This window comes from Erpetoichthys calabaricus, chromosome 4, assembly GCF_900747795.2.
Source record: "Erpetoichthys calabaricus chromosome 4, fErpCal1.3, whole genome shotgun sequence".
NCBI classification, from domain to species: domain Eukaryota; kingdom Metazoa; phylum Chordata; class Cladistia; order Polypteriformes; family Polypteridae; genus Erpetoichthys; species Erpetoichthys calabaricus.
The window spans coordinates 135,811,094-135,830,005 of record NC_041397.2 but is presented as its reverse complement, the minus strand read 5'-3'; the positions used below and the strand labels follow the sequence as shown (position 1 = coordinate 135,830,005).

Genomic DNA, 18,912 nt, shown 5'->3' with positions numbered 1-18,912 from the left:
AGGCAGTCTAATTTGACCCTTATGACAACAACGTGTAAATTCATTACTTGTATTGCCAGTTGTTTCTTCAGGGAAGTTAAGTGAATGACAATGATTGCAAATGACATTCATTAATCCCAATGAATTTTTATGAATAGTGGACTTATTATTGAACGCGTTGTCAGCTAACTGGCGCAATCGTTTAGCAGGTGTCTGTTGTTGATGTCCTTGACGTGTATCTTTTGTCTGTGCCGTTTGAGAGGCGCGTCGTTGTATGTGCAGGATTTGGGACGTGCTATTCTGGAGCTGTAATCGATTTGCCTGTGCTGTGTGAGAAGCCCGTTGCAGTTTACGGCGTTCATTGTTTGTATTGAGTCTTGTCCGTTTTTGTATGTCGGTTAGTCGAGCTTTCTCTTTTTGGAGCCTTGCCTGCTTGTTTTCCGGCATTTCAGATGCGCGTTGTAGACGTCTGCGTTATTTATTTTGTACCTTCGCTGCCGTTTTTGTATCTGTGAGACTCGAGGTGTTTCGTTTTGAACCCTTGCCTGTTTCGATGTAGCACTTTGAGACGCACGCTGCATGCGTCTACGTTCATTGTGTCTGTCCATCTGCGCTCGTTTCTGTAACTGTGTTAGTTGAGCTTTGCGTTTTTGGAGCCGAGACATTTTTTCTTCCGGGGTTTCAGAAGCGCGTTGTAGGCGCCGACGTGTATTGTTTTTTTTTATGCGGGTTCGTGTGTTTGGTCCCATCACTCGAGCCGTATCGTTTTGTACCCGTGATCGTGAATTCATGACTTGTTTGTTCTTCAGCATTAGAAATATGGATAAGTAATAAGGAGGATCGCACTCACTGTTAATATGGAGCCTTTTCTGTGGTTGAACGGTTAATAGTGCATCAGTATAATGAGATCGACCTATGCTGCATAATTTGAACGTGTTTAGATGATGTATGTTTAATACGGACGGTTTGTTCAGTAATGGGGCTTTGTGTCTCATTTCTTATTTATGTTAGTGTGGTCGTGGGTCTGAATCCTCCTTTTTGTGTATGTTTCGTGTGCTATGTCCGTAGTCTGTCCCATTTCGTGTCCAATGGGTTTGTGTGGCGCTCGCGTCTGACTTCTTTTTTTTTGTGTGCTAGGGGCGCGTTGCCTCACTTTTTTTATCTGTTAGTGGAGGGGGTGTTTGTGTGTCGTGGGTCTGAATCCTCTTTTTTGTGTGCGTAGCGTTTCGTGTGCTATGTGGCGCTTGCGTCTGACTCCTTTCTTTTTGGTGTTCTAGGGGTGCGTCGCCTCATTTCTCATTTCAGTTACTGGAGGGGGGCTTTGTGTGTCGTGGGTCTCAATCCTCTTCTTTGTGTGTGTTCCGTTTCGTGTGCCATGGGCTTCGTGCTGCGCTGTGTGCGGCGCCGGCGTCTGACTCCTTTTTTCTGTGTGCTATGGGCGCGGCGCCTCATTTCTTATTTTACATTGCTTTCCATCCGGTTTCCATTGCTTGGAAGGGGGGTTTTGTAGGGGCGCCTGCGCAGTACGTCTTTTGCGTCCACGGCCCATGTCCGGATGTCCCTGCGTCCATCTGGTTTACCATTCTCGTTTAGTAATATGGATAATCTGCCTTCTTAAAGATTCCTTCAGAGTTTCTTGGTTAGTTGTACTGTACATATAATCAATTACTTGTGTTTTATTAAATTGCAAGACCTCCCCCCAGATCAATTTGCCTGGTACTTTATAATTTTTTTCTGTTATTTCAAAACTGCTAATTTAAGACAATTTTCCACATCAGGGGCTTCTCAGAAATGTTGCAATTTCTACAAATGGAGCTGTGTGCTTTGCCCCTGTAGCACACCAAGTTAACCTAACATCTCAGCACTTGAGGTAATGTCTGACACACCTCTGACAGTCATGCATAATCAACACAAAGAATGTGCCTAATTTTTAAAATTATAAATCAGGATTTATTGGTTTCTGAAATCTATAATTAACTTTAACCACAACATGAAAAGCACAGATCTGACAAAATACTTGGCTTAGCAATTTCAATAATGTTAACAAAGTAAATCAAAAACAATAACACCTTTCTCAAGATCAGCAATGAAAAAATATGTTCAGATTACCAAAGCAAATAAATATGTGTGCAAAATAAATAAGTACATCTGTACTTTATAAAAAGTAACATTATGAAATGATTTTAATCTATAAAATCTGTGTTTAATATAAACTTCATTGCAGCTTGATATTCACTAATACTGTTTAAGGATAGATGGATTAGAAGGCAGGTATGATACACAGGAAAAATACCAGTTTTAGAATTTTTCAACAGTACCTATTTTTTAGTGCTAAATTATTTTAGGGAATAATTAAAAAGAAAATATGTAATACATAGGGGAAAACGGGTTCCAAGCAATGTTGCCACTTTAATGCCAGTACTCATGCTGAATGCCTAAAATTGTCCAGAAGAAATGTGTTGAGGTTCTACTATACTGTACTTAACTTGCAATGCATCCTTGGCATTAACACTAGAATCCACGCTGATGGAGAGGTGTGAAGGGATTTAAGGTGGGCTGGGATTACGAGTTTTTTCGAGGCTTCAGGGATTTTAGTGTTAAACACGTATTAATTTTTGGACAAAGACCATTTTAAGTGATCAAACAGAAACGAAAGCAAAGAACCAAATTCCAAACTAAAAGGGACCAAAATGTAACTGAACCATTCCATATTATTGCACTCACCTGAAAATGTTTTTGGATTACCATAGGGGTGTCTAAGAATGGAAACCTGAGTAAAAAGTTCTTTTAAATGATACAAAAGCTTGCTTAGCTTTGGGAGTCCAGCAAATATTTGTAGTAGATTTCTTAGGAACTGAAATTTTAACTGAAATTTTTGATGAAGTGAAGTAACAGTTAGTAAAACCAGCTCCCCAAACCTGACACAAAAAGACGCAGACAAATTCCAGCACAACACTGGATTTTATTTGGCAGTGGGAAACTCTTCCCAATCATTTCCTACCTGCACTGCACAGTTCATAATCACAATAATAAAAATAAAGCTCTCAGCACTTTGTCTTCTTATCTTCTCTTTGCCTCTGTCGTTCCACTTCCACTCCTCCCCCATCAAGTTTTGTCCATCTTCCTCTCAACTCTGCCTCCTTAAGCAGTGGCAGGCAGCTCCTTTTAAGCAATGTCCGGAAGTAGTTCTGGTGTCCTGACGGCTTGGCCGGGGTGCACTTCCGGGCAAGGATGGTGCCCCACAAAGTAGGGCTCCCCAGTCCCCGCAGCACCGCCTGGCAACACCCACAACACCAAACAGGGCTGAGTCAAAGAACTCCAATTACCATGATACTCTGTGGGAAACAGTGGCGATGCCGCAACCCAGGGGGGTTGCCATCTAATGCTCCAGGGCAGATAATGCCCTATGCAAACTCTCTCCTCAGGTCCGTCCATTTTCTGGGTGTCCCAGCAATCCCTTACACTGTTTAAGACTTTTTGGAAAATTAAAATCCAAAACTGAAGTTACCTTTGCTTTGTCAATATTAATACTGTACTTGATTGTGAAATTTTATAACTTCAAGGAAAATTAAAGCCTTATGCAATTCACATTTCTCTAATTTTATAGATTATTTATGCAGGGCACAAAACTACCTTCTTTTGAGTTATTTTATATGACTTTCTAAGGATTTCAAAAAAATAATTATGACATAAATGTAGACCAACAAATAGACCTCAAAATGTTGTGAGTGATATTGCTTACAAAGCTCTGAAAGTGCACTGTGAACCTGTAGAAGCTGGTGAACAAAGATGAACACAGACAGTCTTTCCATAAATCTCTGAATATAGTGAGAAGTCAAGCAAAATGACACCTTTTAGCCAATAAAAGGTGTAATTTTGCTTAAATTCTCACTACATTCATAATGGCTAACATGGTATAACACCCTAGTACTACATAAACCTCTAAGAAAGTAAAAACATTTTACATTTTACCTTCTAGACAACAGTTAAGATGTGTTGTGCTTACTTCAGGTCATTGGTAATTAAGTCACTCGAAGAAATTTTAAAGTTACTGTCCTCTCCACCATCTCCACCTGATTCAGATGGGAGTGTGGCCTGTTTTCTGCTTCCTTAAGCCTTTGACCATCTCTTTGGTTTTGTTGATAATAAGGGTTAAGGTACTGTCCTGATAAAAATGTGGCAGAAGGCAAATCTCTTCCCTGTAAGCCATCTAATCATTGTTGGTGATCAGACTTTTTTTTTTGTTGTTGTTGTTGTTGTTGGCAAAATTGTGAAAACTACTTTTATTAAATATGACTTGTATAGGTATATTACAAAAAAATAAACAATATGACAGCTTGTAATTTATAAAATATTATTTTCTTTTATGCTATATATATCAGGGGACCACCATGGCTGCAGGTTTTCATTCTAACCCTTTTCTTAATGAGTGACCTATTTTTGCTGCTAATTAACTTCTTTGGAACTCATTTTAATTGACTTGTTCTTAAAGACTCAGACCCCTAAATTGTTTCTTTTTCCTTAATTAGCAACCAAACAATAATGAGATACAAAATAAGCCAAAACAACTGGTGTCCATCATACAGTATCTGAAAATAAAGAAAGATGATGGATCTCAGGAATGTTGATCTGCTCAGTTCCCCAAAAACATTTTAACAGTCCTCTTAGAAAGAGAAAATCAACAATTTCAGAAATGTCTACTAATGCACCATGAGAGCAGCAACAAGCCATGCAATTAAAGAACGGGTTTAATTAACAACAAGAATTGGCACCTCATTAAACAACTGCTTGGAGTGAAATTGGTTGGAGTTTGAGGCCCTGACTTAGTTGGTCTTCTGTTGGCTCCCTCACTTCACATTTCATTTCTGTTTGGGTGCCAAGTAAGGAAAGAAATGAAGCAATTCAGAGGAACGATGAAGAAATTCAGGGGAACAAATCTTAAAAAAGCAATTCAATTAAAATGAAATCACAAGAAGTTAATTAGCAGCACAAGCTGGGCACTCATTAAAAAAAGAGTTGTAATGAAAACCTGAAGTCTCGGTGGTCCTCCAAGACCGGAGTTGGCGACCCCTGATATATATCTTTCTACATATTTTATTAGTGAAAGTAAGTATTTAAGGAAATTTTATTTATTTTTGTATTTTATGGTCACTGAACAATAAGTCTACAGAATTTCATTTTGTTAATAAAAAATGAACAGTTAACACCTGTAGTCTATAGTTTAATTATAAAAAATACACTGTAATATTGGACATAAGACTTCTATGTGTCTGGCTATGTAGCAGATTAGTGTATAAAAGTTTTTTAAAGGAATAAAGAAAAAAAACAGAATTGGCCAATCAAGTAACATGAACTCGGTGATCAGTATCGGCCTTAAAAAACCTGACAGGAGCATCCCTGGCTAAAATAACTTTATCTGAAGATCTTAGCTGTCATAAGAATTTATACAGTGAGACCAACCCAGAAAGATACTCACTGTGTTCAGTTTCAGAGTTTACCTAATGCAGGACTACTATTAGATATAATAACCTTATACATTTCATGGCAGGAATACTAAATAGAGAGATGGAGTTCCCAAAAAGAGAGCTAATGAAATAATTTCTAAAATCTTTGTAGTAAAGTGACTGTTAAAGCCCAAAACACTTTGGAGAAAAAACCACAATCTCCTATAATCCAAAAATGAAGTAAATAATAATCAGTCAGGAATTCAAAGGTGAAAATAGTAATGTCAAACAATTTTGTAAAACTATAGAAAACATCCATCCATCCATCCATCCATTATCCAACCTGCTCTATCCTAACTACTGCTGGAGCCAATCCCAGCCAACACAGGGCGCAAGGCAGGAAACAAACCCTGTGCAGGGTGCCAGCCCACCACAGCTATAGAAAACATGTCTTATAATATAACCTATAGAGTAGCTGCATTTATTACATCCATCTCTAATATAAGACTTTCTCAGCTCTGTAGTCTAGCAGGCAGCATTTATCTTCAGACAAAAAACAGTAAATGTCTATTATTTAGAGCTACCTATATAAGCTATGCAGTACAGAAGAATTTGACATTAGTTTTAAGTAATGAATCCACTGACATTGTCCATGATGAGTCTGACACTAGTTTATAGTAAGAAATTTGTTTACTGTGCCCAAAAGCAATAAATCAAATGTCACTTTTTCCCAAATACTGTATGAGTGTGGCCAGTTGGGTGTGAAGGTGAGCTGCCTGAGCACACATGAAATGAAATGACAACTACTAGCTGTCGTGTATTTGATATATCAAGCATGGGAAACTGACACTGTCTGAAGACTGACCAATAATTGGAACTCACTCCAAGCATATAGTACACTGAACATTGAATTTTTGTACTTTGCTAAATGGTGTTTCCCAATTTCAAAGAGTGAAAGAATGTACATCCACTCATTTATTCTTAGTGTACTTTAGGGATTCTTCTCTGTTAATCTCAGTGTTGAGGATATTATAAGGCTGATACTTATACCACATAAATATCAGTTGTTCTTTTCTGACACTTTTTACATTTTTTTTTTTATTTTCAGACTGAATCTTGGTGTCCTGAAAACATATTCGGTTCTAAAGATTTAGCTTGCATTATGCTGACAAGACTAATTTACCCATTTAATACCAGGCTTGCACAGGCACTGCACTTGCATTCTCTTCCTATGTACTCATACTAATTTAAAGTAGTAGCAAAAGCTATAAGCTGCTAAAACCAAGATGAACACTGAACATCTCTCTCTGTCTCTCCCCCTCTTGCTGTTTTTTTTTTTTTTTTAATTAAGGTCAAAGACGGATTGGAATAGCAAGTATAACAGCCCTGGAGCATTGAAGCAACATGCATGAACAGGCTGAAGACACTAAAAACTCTGTGTGAATAATTTGTTAGCAGCAGGAAATCAGGAATCAGCACCAAATGGCAAAAATGTGTTGATGAAGAGACATAGCTATGTAGCCCATAATCTGGAAATTCTATGTTTCCAAAGAAAACTGGTAAAATTAAATATGTTACCAGATATTACAGTATGAAAAACATTTTTGTGGTTTTACAGTCCAATATTTTAAAAAAAAACCTTGCTGAGTGACTATTAGTTAATTCATGGTCAATACATAAAGATTTCAAATGTTTAAAAATGGAAAGGAGGGACTTGAGACCAAATAGGTACATTTTTATTACAATGTGGTGAGACAATATGCTTCATAGTCTACATTTTCTGGATATATTTGGACATAAATAATGAAGGAAAAAATATTCATTAAGAAATAAAAAAAAAAATAAAATAAAATGTTGACTCTAATTCAAAGCCAGGAACATTTTAACTCTAGGAAACCACTGCCAAAACCTTTTAGACAAATTGTTATTTGTCATGTACAAAGCCCCTAATCATCTTTTTTGAGTCCAAATGCAGTAAATAAAATATCCATTATGTAATGATCCACACAAAAATGAGCGGTCATTTTAATATGCGGAAAATATTTAGTGACTCATTTTACTTACAAAAATACAGAAACATGAAATACTTTAGCCTAAAAACTGCTATATAACAAGTTAGTTCATTCTCTTAATATATCTTGTAAAATTTTAGTTCAAGGAAAGAAAGAAAGAAAGAAAGAAAGAAAGAAAGAAAGAAAGAAAGAAAGAAAGAAAGAAAGAAAGAAAGAAAGAAAGAAAGAAAGAAAGAAAGAAAGAATTAACTTAGCAGTGTGCCAAAGCTCCACAATTTACCAGTCATTTAGAACTGGGACAGGACACCTGAGACTGAGAGGAATGTGACCTAGTATTCTATTATTAGATTTTTTTATTATTATTCTAAAATGGAAGAGTATGAGTAAATTCTGAAAATGCAGGGAGGGCAAGTCCAATTTATTTTGCTGTACCAGCTGCTCCCAGAGCTCAGAGAAAGTCATAAAACTAATTAACAAGATATCCTGAAGCACCTTGACCAGTATTGATAGTTTGGTCTCCAGGGCATTAAGATTGTAAAACTCTGGGCCTGTCAATTCAATCAATTACAGCATAAAAAGCATGCACTTACCTTCACCTACAATCCCAAGGACCTCAAATTTATTCATCACATTACCAATGTCAGGAATCTTCATGAATACAAATTCCAGCTACAATAACGTCCACAAGCACAGCTCAGTGTTGGGTGTTAGGAACGTAGTAACCAGGGCCCAGTTGCCTTTGAAAAAATCACTTTGACTGCTTGGAGTGTCTTCATACTTAACTGTTCTTAGTGACTAGATCTTAAATGATTCTACCTAAAACAGACAAAAACACAAGAATTATATGTACTCGATAGTTTTCACAAATATATTAGTAAGGGTACACAATTATTAGACCATCACATAAGAGTAACAGCACAATACACCACACTCACTAGGCTCAGGTTGGTACACTATTACAAAAGATGCAGTACAAAAATGTACAGTAATAGGATTCATTAAGTGTTCATAAGAGTGACAGCAAACATATTAAAGAAGATTAAATAATCAGGTTAATTAATTGCAAACACTGTTTGAGAAACACTGCGGTGGGTTGGCACCCTGCCCGGGATTGGTTCCTGCCTTGTGCCCTGTGTTGGCTGGGATTGGCTCCAGCAGACCCCCGTGACCCTGTGTTTGGATTCAGCGGGTTGGAAAATGGATGGATGGATGAGAAGCAAGAACACTAGAATCAAAGTCTCAGAACCAAATGTTTAAGAATGGATACCATTTGCAAAACTTTACCTCATACAATAAAAAGATTAAGGAATATCTGACACAGACCTTTGATCATTCCAGATTTGAGTTATTCACAATTTATAAGCAGAAATAATTGTCACTAATTTACAGTACATCCCAACTGGTTATCTTCTTTTACCAAAACTAGATTAATATCATATAACTCAAATTAATTACAGATGTACTTTTACTATTGCCATGACATGATTAATTGCATGGAGCTTGACTGGCTGAAGCTTATATAAATAAACTGTCAACACATATATAAACGTAAGTATAAGAATAATAATGTTTCCCCAACAGCCCACATTATTCAGTTTAACAAAATAATTAAAGACACAGTTATCAAAGTAATCTGTCAATTTATGATGATACGTTAATCTTCTTATATAATACGTTACCGTGTCTGTCCGTTTGTTTGTCCAGAATTTTAAATCACCTGTAGCTCGCAAACCGTTTGAACTTTTGACCTGAAATTTGGTACACATATACTACGTGAAGTCCACTATCTGCTTTCGGGGTGATGATTGACCTCCAATGTTATTCCTCTTTTTATTTTTATTTTATTTTATTGTAGAATCAACCCTCGGCGCATGCATACGGGCACCGTTCTCATTCCCTACCACCTTCGCTGTCACTTCCCCTACCTCTTCATATCTTAAATCATTCTTGAGGCAGATTGAAGACTTACAGTAAGTGCCAGCTTAAGTGAAAAATTAAGGAAAATGTACTTAGTAATTGCAACACAAACACTGACTTAATCAGTTTTAACGTGAGAAGATGCCTACGAAAGAAGATAAGAAGCGGGCTGCTAGGGTGGAGAAAAGAACAGCTGCTCAGGAAGCAGTAAGCGCATCAACCTCTGAGCAAATGAATGCTAAATGTGCAGAGAAAGAGTCTGAAAACTATGAATGCTCAAGTCAAGTGTATTGCGCAGTGTGCCGTTACTGGTATACTTATCAAACCTAATAGACACACAAACTACCATAAAGAAGGACAGTAAACAAAGGATGGATACGGTGGAGCAGGTCAGATAATATTGTTTGGGGTCTTATTTGTCAATCTCTTAAGAGTAGAATGAATACAGTGGGAGAAACGGCATCCCAAAAGCAAGTAAGAATATCACTGTACAAATTCCAATGATTTTGAAGTTGAACTTGATTTTAGAAGCAGTGCACTCCACTCTAGGTCATTTTTATCCTCAGCAGAGATACTAGAATATGACACAGTGGGAAGAAGGTCAAAACGTTTTCAAAAGCTGATCTGTAGAGAAGGATCGTTGATTTATGTGGTACTCTTAACTTTTTTTATTGCCCCAGACAGAACAGACCCTAGAGAATTTTGCTGATGTAAAAAGTTAGTGTTCTTAAAACCTTTTTAAAAGTTCACCACTAGTTCTTTTGTTACATGAAAAGTCAATATAATTTTATTTAGAACTCCCTGGATAGAAATAAAGCCAAAGAAGATTAAAAAAATTAGAAAACAAAATAAATTAATAATCAGAAAGGTACAGACTATAAGAGCCAAAAGTATAAGACACAACAGGCACAAAAAAGCCCTCTAGGCGCCTTGGGCCTGCCTATACAGAGGTGTTCCTAATTGTTGCATTGCCTACTTTAACAGAACTTCTTCTAAGGTCTTTTTCCACTCATATCTTCAACCCTCTCACTATTCTTGAACTTTCTTGCACGCATCAATCAAGTCCATCTTTCTCACTCCACTCCCAACTCCAGGCTCACTAGAGTTACATCCAAATGGCACTTTCGGTTTCAGCCAGATACTTCTTCTGAGGCAATTTTTTCCCACGATTTCTTGGGTTAAGACTGTTTTTTGAAGCTCCTCACACAGTCCAGCAAGACCTCCTACTAGTGGTGCAAGGTGTCTCTGCAGTCTTGAACCTTAGCACTTATTTAAAGGGCTAGACTAAATGCAAGATATCTATCCTCCTAGAAAAGCAGTAATGAATCATAAATTACATAAAGAACCCTCAGGTTGCCTCCTGCTAGACTGAGGAACTTTTGTCAGTAGGTCTGTAGCTTCCCATTGCTCTTAGCCTTCTTTTTTGACCTAGAAATAATTAACTCCTGAGGTCCCACTACCGCCCGCTTGAGGTACTACTTTATTCAACAGTAAGTCAACCAAACTTGTCTCAGCTGTCATCTGGCATCCTGGAGGAATGTGCTTCTTCTCTAAACAGGACACATACTGTACCTCCCTTATTCTTACAGCAACACATAACCTGAAACTTTTTACTCCAGAATAATTACTGAGATGCCAATGTAAGCTCCACCAGCTCATGTTCTGAGTAGTGTAAAATCACCTGTTTAAAACTATTTTTTTACTATATTTCTAAACAAAAATTCATAGTCTATGATGATACACTTCAGATTTCCTTTTTTTCTTATAAAAAGTAGTGAAAACCTGCAGCCCCATAGGATACCCACAGAGTTGTGTTAACAAAATTATCTTTGAGAATTACCACTTGTTTCCCATCAGTTACCAAAACCAACAGAAAATAACACAAGCATACTGACTGTCACATTCAAATCACATATCATAGTTGCTAACAGTTTTATGGTCTGGACAACAATGTTTTTTGAACATTTGCATAAAATGCAAAAGCACCTATTATCATTGGCATGTATATATATGTGTGTCTGTCCATGTGTTCCTCTATTAATTTGTCAGCATCAAACAACTCTGCTTCCAGTGGACTGATTCCACTTGACATTTGGAACACTTATTCGTCAAGACAAATTCAGTTTTTGTTGCAGTTTCTTGAATAGAGTGCATGGTACACATTCTTGAACCTTCCAAAACCTTCCTTTTAAAAGCATTGCCAAATTTTCAAAATTATTTGTCTTAAAGCACAAAAATATTTTGTGTTACCTCAACCACTGATCAATTAATTCTTTCAAATTTACCTCATGGGAGGTTATTACAACTTCCATATTGCCATTTTCAAATGTCTGACAGACATGATTAACATTAAAAAAAATCCTCAGTACAAGTTATTGAAATGCCAGCAGAGTTGTGCTTGAGGCTGGGAAGAAGCTGCACACACATGCAAGTACTCTCCAACATACAGTTGTTTTTAATGTTCCATAAAGTACTATTCTTCTTTCAAAAAATGTAGGTTTAAGAATTATTAACTACAGTTACCTACATTATAGACCCTCCACCACTAAAAACTAATTCTAGTACATCAATTGATGAAATTTACTGTATATGTCACTTGAACTGGAATCTGCTGTCTAAGAAAACTATTTCAGCCACCCAAGCCTATTGAGCTTCATTTTTAACTACAGTACATGATATTTCAAAATGCTATTTTAAAAGGTGTGCTGTATGTATTATACTAAAAGCTCCTACTTTCAAAAAAATTAACTAACTCCCCAAATATGCCTGAATGGCTTCATTTTCTAATTCACGGGCTCAAGGAGAAAATGTTTAATTACAAAATGTGCTATTGGACAACAAATATCTTAAAATATTCAAGCTTCACCCGTTAGTATTTGTTCCAGCCACCTTAGTCTTGACAACTTTTCTCCAGTTTAGTCAAGTTTCTAGAAAACCTGGGTCTATACTAAAATGGAAAAATCTAATATTGTAGTTTTCACTTTAAAGGTTTCTGTTCAGACTAGCATTTTCAGATTGTTTGATAAAAGTTTGTTATTTCCACTGAAATGTCAAAAATGTATAATCTTGCCTATTGGGCACGTAAGGTTTATTAACCAAGTATGCAGTGTGACAGATAGTGGCTTTGTCCACCTCTTGAACCCTCAGGTACCACTCTGAACACGAGGTAAAAGTTCAACAATATTTTATTTTTCTACTGTTATACAGTGCACCAAGCACTCTCCCTACCACACTATTCATAAATCACAATTCTCTCTACAATCACCAATCCTCCTCGCCCAGACACTTTGCCACCCTACCTCCCAGCTCAGCTCAGTGTACTGGGCTTCCCAGAGTCCTTTTATACACCCTGACCCGGAGGTGTTCCCATTCAACAGTCCACAGTTCCTTTTCCCTTCTGGGTCAGGGTAAACAGTCCTTTTCTTCAACCCGGGAGCACGTCGTTTCTTCCTGTCACGTGACCATAATGTACTCCCGGGTTATAGGGCACATGCGAGCCTACGAGCCCCCCTACAGCGACGCCTGGTGGCCCCCAAGGTATCCAGCAGGGCTGTGTATAAAAACTACATAGTCCATGAGGCCCTGCTGGAACTCGGGGCATGTCCATGCTGCTGGGAGAGCTCCTCCTGGCGGCCTGGGGGTGAGGGCCGGAGAAATAAGCTGGCAATCCACCACAATTGCCCCCCCCCTTAGCGAAGCCAACTGGGGCGAAGCGACCAGCCCCGCGAGGGACGTCCGCCTCCAGGAGAACGCATCATCCGGACCTTGGCTACATTGTCTAGATCCCCCGGCGAACCTTGGGGGAATGGTGTATCTTCTTTCCCACCGCTCCCCTGTCCTCCGGGGACAACTTCGCCACACGTGGCCCGGTTGCCAACAGTTGTAGCACCGCCGACGTCCTCCTGGTGGCCTCTCTTCCCGAGACCTGAAACATCTCGGGAATTCGGTCAGCTCCACCTTCTCCTCTGCCAAGGAAGGGTTAACGGCCGCTTTACTGCTCTCCGCCCTTTTCTTTACCTTGTCAGGAGAGCCTCTTTTTATTTCGGGGATCTCCTGCTTTCTCTGGGGCTTGTGCACAGCGTGAGGCTCTCTGTGAAGAAGAGAGAGCCTCTTTGCTGTTTGCACACCCTTTGTCCTATGTAATTTAGGAGGCGGCGTCATTAGCACCATATCGCTCCGGGTAACCGCACTTTTTAGCTGCCCCGGTTTGATTGGCACTTCCTCAGCCCCTCCAGAAACAAGCGACAACTCCTTCATCACGCGGGTCGGGGCCTTAAGGTTCGCGTCATCCCGGAGCGGCGTCTGATATCGCCGTCCCGGTTCTATCGGACCGTTACCCGACCACTCCGCCATCACACCACGCTCGATTGTCGGAGTCACAGTGCTTTGGCAGCCGCTACTTATTAAACGCGGTGCCGGTTCACACTGCGTCCCCTTATTATATACGGCACAGATTTCACTCTCCTGCACCGCCGAATCAATCGAGGCCGGGGCTTCACGGCCTAATCGCCGTAGGTACTCTTGTAGTCCCTTCAACGGTGCTTCGGCTGCAGCTCCCAGCTCCTCCACTCGTGCTTTTAGTTCCTCCAGACCCTGGAAGAAAGTGTAAAGGGGCGCGAGACATTTCTCGAGCTCCCACAAGTTTATAAAGTTATTTATCTCGGCCATAGGCAAGGCTACTTCCTTGTTATGATCACCTGCCGACCGGGAACCAATGAGCACGTCCGCTCCTGGCACATGCTCTGCTGGGCTTAGCGAAGGCTTCTGGGACTTGGAGTCTTCTGAGGGACTGGTGGCTGCAACAAGCCGACTGAGGTCTGCCTTTTTTGCTTTAACGGCAGATCCTTCAGTCACATCCCGGCCCTCTTTACCTTTATTTAGAGTTGGCGCTGCTTCGCTCGCCGCCCCCTTCCCCTTCAGGGAGCGCAGACGCGTTGGGGAATTATTGACCTCACCGACGGCTCCAAACTGACCGTCTTCCTGGTCGCCGTCGCGCGAGGTCATGTGGACACATCCCACGAATGGGTTGACCGCTTCCAGCTTACTTCCAGCCCGACTTGCCTCCTGGGTATCGCGGCCATCTTGCCACGGTACGAGGCAGGCATCCGATTCACTGGTTACTTTCCGGAGGCAGGCCTCTGCAAAATAGGAATGATACATCCCCTGCCCTTCAGGCGTTGCCCCGGCACATACCTCCCGATTTGTCCGCGGTGTCCCTAGTTCAATTAGGGCTTTCGGCACGGCCGATTGCTGACAGCGTTCTTGCTGTTGTGCCCTTCGGGCTTGTTCAGCCTTTATCGGCTCCCGGTCCACCTCACACCCAGTCAGGTAAGCCCAGGTCAGCTCGTCGTCGGTCGCGGTCTTCATCCAGTCGGTGTGTACCTTCTTTTTTCCAGATTTTTTTCCCATAGTCTGCTTTAAATAACGGCTCGCAGCTGTAGCGCTCTTGGTCGCGGGTGGGATATTCACCTCCGCGGTTTCAAGAGGGACCTTCTTAGGGTTCTGTCCACAGTAAAATTTATTTAAATCCAGGTCCTCTGCCAAACCCGACGGCCAGAGAATCCTGCCGACTACGCCAACTGTGACAGATAGTGGCTTTGTCCACCTCTTGAACCCTCAGGTACCACTCTGAACACGAGGTAAAAGTTCAACAATATTTTATTTTTCTACTGTTATACAGTGCACCAAGCACTCTCCCTACCACACTATTCATAAATCACAATTCTCTCTACAATCACCAATCCTCCTCGCCCAGACACTTTGCCACCCTACCTCCCAGCTCAGCTCAGTGTACTGGGCTTCCCAGAGTCCTTTTATACACCCTGACCCGGAGGTGTTCCCGTTCAACAGTCCACAGTTCCTTTTCCCTTCCGGGTCAGGGTAAACAGTCCTTTTCTTCAACCCGGGAGCACGTCGTTTCTTCCTGTCACGTGACCATGACGTACTCCCAGGTTATAGGGCACATGCGAGCCTACGAGCCCCCCTACAGCAACGCCTTGTGGCCCCCAAGGTATCCAGCAGGGCTGTGTATAAAAACTACATAGTCCATGAGGTCCTGCTGGAACTCGGGGCATGTCCATGCTGCTGGGAGAGCTCCTCCTGGCGGCCTGGGGGTGAGGGCCGGAGAAATAAGCCGGCAATCCACCACAGCAGTTTATTTACAAAGCAAAACTGAAGTAAATAAAAATACTGGAAGAACCTTTAAAGTTTTCAAGCAAGTATAAAGTTGTCAAAGCCTTGGAAAATACAGACTAGGAGTCCTTCCAAAATTACTATAGCAAAAGATAATGACTATCACCACACTAAACACGAGATCACAAAGAATCATCAGAAAAAAACTGAAGTCAGTGCTTGATTACATGACAACTGCAAGCCATCGTTTTTGAAACCCACTGTTTTTCCCATCCACACTGCTATGCAAGACCGAACATTTTTTAAATTTACACACTTCAGACAACATTTTTAAAACAATATACTGTATTTTGAATAGTTGAAAACACTGTTTCAGTGTGGTTAGAAGGTCAAAATGAATAACAATATGTGGTTTCAAATTTGTCTGTGTTAGTGTGGAGCCTCTATTTTCAAATTGTGCCACATGTTCTTGATGGTGCTAAGGTCAGAATTTTAACCTTAAACTTCAATGTTGTATTTTGATACATGGGGTCACTGACTTGCTGAAAGATAAAATCATCTCTGAAATTCCAGTTATTAGTGGATAGAAACACTGAAACACTGTTCTGGTGCTACCATATTGTCAAGCAATTTTCTTAACAATTTTCCCAGTCTGATGTTGAAATAAATATTTCCACAGCAGAATCCCGACACTGCTACACTTCAAGGCAGGAATAGTGTTTCTTGTGTACAAGGGTAGTCTCATGTTTTTAGAATTATAGTGCTTTGTTTTTAATACACTCTATTCTTGTATATCTTATTTTGTTTTGCTGATAATTTGTGTGTTTATTATTCGTTGCAGCAAAGACATCACAGGATGCTTCGGTATAAATATGGCTGCAGCATAAATAGAAAGTATTCATTTAGTTGTATAAAACTTAAATCTCTAGCGACAGTCGCTTTCCCTTTTCAATTAGGCGTAGTGCTAGGTTCTTTCCAGTTTTGTGATATATTGTTGAGTTTTTGGTTTGCCCCAGTGTCTTGTTTGCTCAATATATTTTGATTTCTCTGTGATGACCTTTTGCCTGCTCCTGACTCTGCTTCTGGTTCGCATTATTATCTCCTGATCTTTTCAGTTAGCACTTGGCCTGTATTTTTGGTTAAACACACAAATAAACATAACTGAAATCTTTTAACTTGTCTCTTTTGTTTCCTGATGTCTACATTTCACATCCACCCATTATTTTTTGTTTGGTTTGGGTCCTGTCTCACCTGAATATTTTACTTGCTTATGCTATTTCAGGGATTTATGTTACATTTATAAGAAAGCCTATTCATGATCTCTTCCCTTCCAAAAAGCAAATACAATTGATAAAGGACCACCACAAACTGAATAATTTCTAATTTGATTTAAGTATTAAAATACATTGCATTCTGAATGTAATATAATTACAGTGTATAGTGTTTCTAGAGCAATGGTGTTCCATCCATTATTATTATAAAAAATTAATAAAAGCAAGGGAGATGTAAATCTTGTATGGTATTCAAAAAGTAAGCAAAAGCAGCAGTCCAGTAAAGTGTATGAAAATATGTAGTATAAAATATGACCAAGAGAAGCAGGCATTAAAGATTTTTCTCACGAGTATGGTCTAATCTGGGTATATTTTTGGCAATCAGTGTCGAGAAAGAAAGACAGAGAGAGAGAGAGAGACATCTGTGAGATGCAAAATGTTGAAAAAAATTAACCCTAATCTTGAACAAATGGAGCAACAGTGTGTTTTGTCTAATGCTTATATCCCACTGTCTGACTCACATTTTTATTTGTCAAAACTAAAACAGACATGAAACCCTAATACTGAGCTTTTTGTTAGGGTTTTTCCTATGTAACTTCAAAAAGTATAAATTTACTAAGGAACTTTTCCATATTACAATGAGTTCAAAGAAACTGGAATTTCATGAAGACTTAATGACTGATTTTGCCCATTTAAACACAAAACCTAGAGCTGTACCTTATCTAATTTATTAGAAAAGTGATTTATTATATTATAATGTGTCCAAATAAAAAGGAAATAATTATTTTAAAAAGTGCTGCTTGTAATTATATCTATACAATAAGTAAATTCTCTTTCTGGACTAAATCTTTCACTCCAGATTTATGCTAAAAAGAAAAAAAATATTATGTCACCCATTTATTTTGCCATTTACATGTTTTTCTGATTGTATGTGGTATATGGGGGATGAGTTTCTCTGAATGCCTATTATTAGTTACATATGTGCTAAATGGGAACAGGATGAGCTTTGTGTAGTGGCTTTCATTTATTAACATGTTTGACCCAGTGCAGACTTTTACACATAAAATTTGAACATCAATAACTGTCTGTCTAATGATTACTTTACAGTTTCTTCCTTTCCTTTGAGAATTTAATTGTTTATGGCTGTCCTACTTTTCCCGGCTGTTATTGTTACAGCTTTAAGACACCTTAGATAATCATTTTGAAACTTGAAATACAATAATAGCAACATAAAATGCATGTATTCATTGACGGTTTAGTAACTCACAATAGGTAGGCTGTCTTATCTTCTGGCAACATGCAGACAAACTACTCCAAAATAACATGGCTCATTAGAGACTATAAGTGCACATTAGGAAAACTATGCTATTTTCTGATCTTTAAGGAAGTCCATTAACATTTCTGTTTCATTAAGAAAATAAACATGATATTAAAAGCAAGATGAAGACAACATCTGAAGTAAAATACTCTCTTTCTGTCAGCAATGATATCCAAGTACAGAATGGAAATGGAGGGGAAGAGGCCAAGGTAGAAGCTGAAGAAGACATGTCTGGAGGTGGTGTAGGATTCTATCAAAACAATGGGTCACATAACAAAGAATGACCAAGATCATGGAGAATAGACTAAACCTGCGTAAACTCTGAAAATGACAGTTAAACTAGTCATAATAGCGATGATGATGACGATGATGATAATGACTATATTCATCTCTCTATTATAATAAAAAAATCTGGGAAGAGAGACGAGACGTGATTTTCTCAGAGAGACACTTTCACATCCCACGAGACAAGACATTGTCCCAAGAGATTTAACCACACCCGGGGCCGGAAATAAAAGACAAAGAGTAGATGACAAAGTAGAACGTTGTAAAGAATTCAAAAACTTTGGCGCGATACACATGCAGAGCAGGTTAGAGATAATGGAAGTACGAAAATTTGAAAGTCTCAAAACAATGATAGTAGCGCAAATAAAATGGAAATTATTACTCAGTGAAATAACAGAACAGCGAAAAGAGATTTATTATATTGTTCGAATTTAAACTTTAAGTCAGAGACTTGTAGATCGTCTAATTGTTGCCATCTGGGAAAAGTAGTGTTTCTTCCCAATGAAGAGTTGTATCTGTAAGAATTAAAGATTTGTTGTTTTCGTGAAAGTGAA

At 39.1% G+C, this 18,912-nt stretch overlaps 1 protein-coding gene across 3 annotated transcripts in view; it reads right to left on the bottom strand.

The window, feature by feature from the left end:
* Window positions 1–18,912, bottom strand: part of cdkl5 (cyclin-dependent kinase-like 5) — a 520,592-nt gene that overhangs the window by 359,993 nt on the left and 141,687 nt on the right. For all 3 annotated transcript variants that reach the window (XM_028799820.2, XM_028799821.2, XM_051927101.1), the window contains one exon: window positions 8,026–8,251. In XM_028799820.2, coding sequence (XP_028655653.2) covers window positions 8,026–8,089 — 64 coding nt within the window. In that variant the 5' untranslated portion in view covers window positions 8,090–8,251. The remainder of the gene's footprint in view (window positions 1–8,025; window positions 8,252–18,912) is intronic.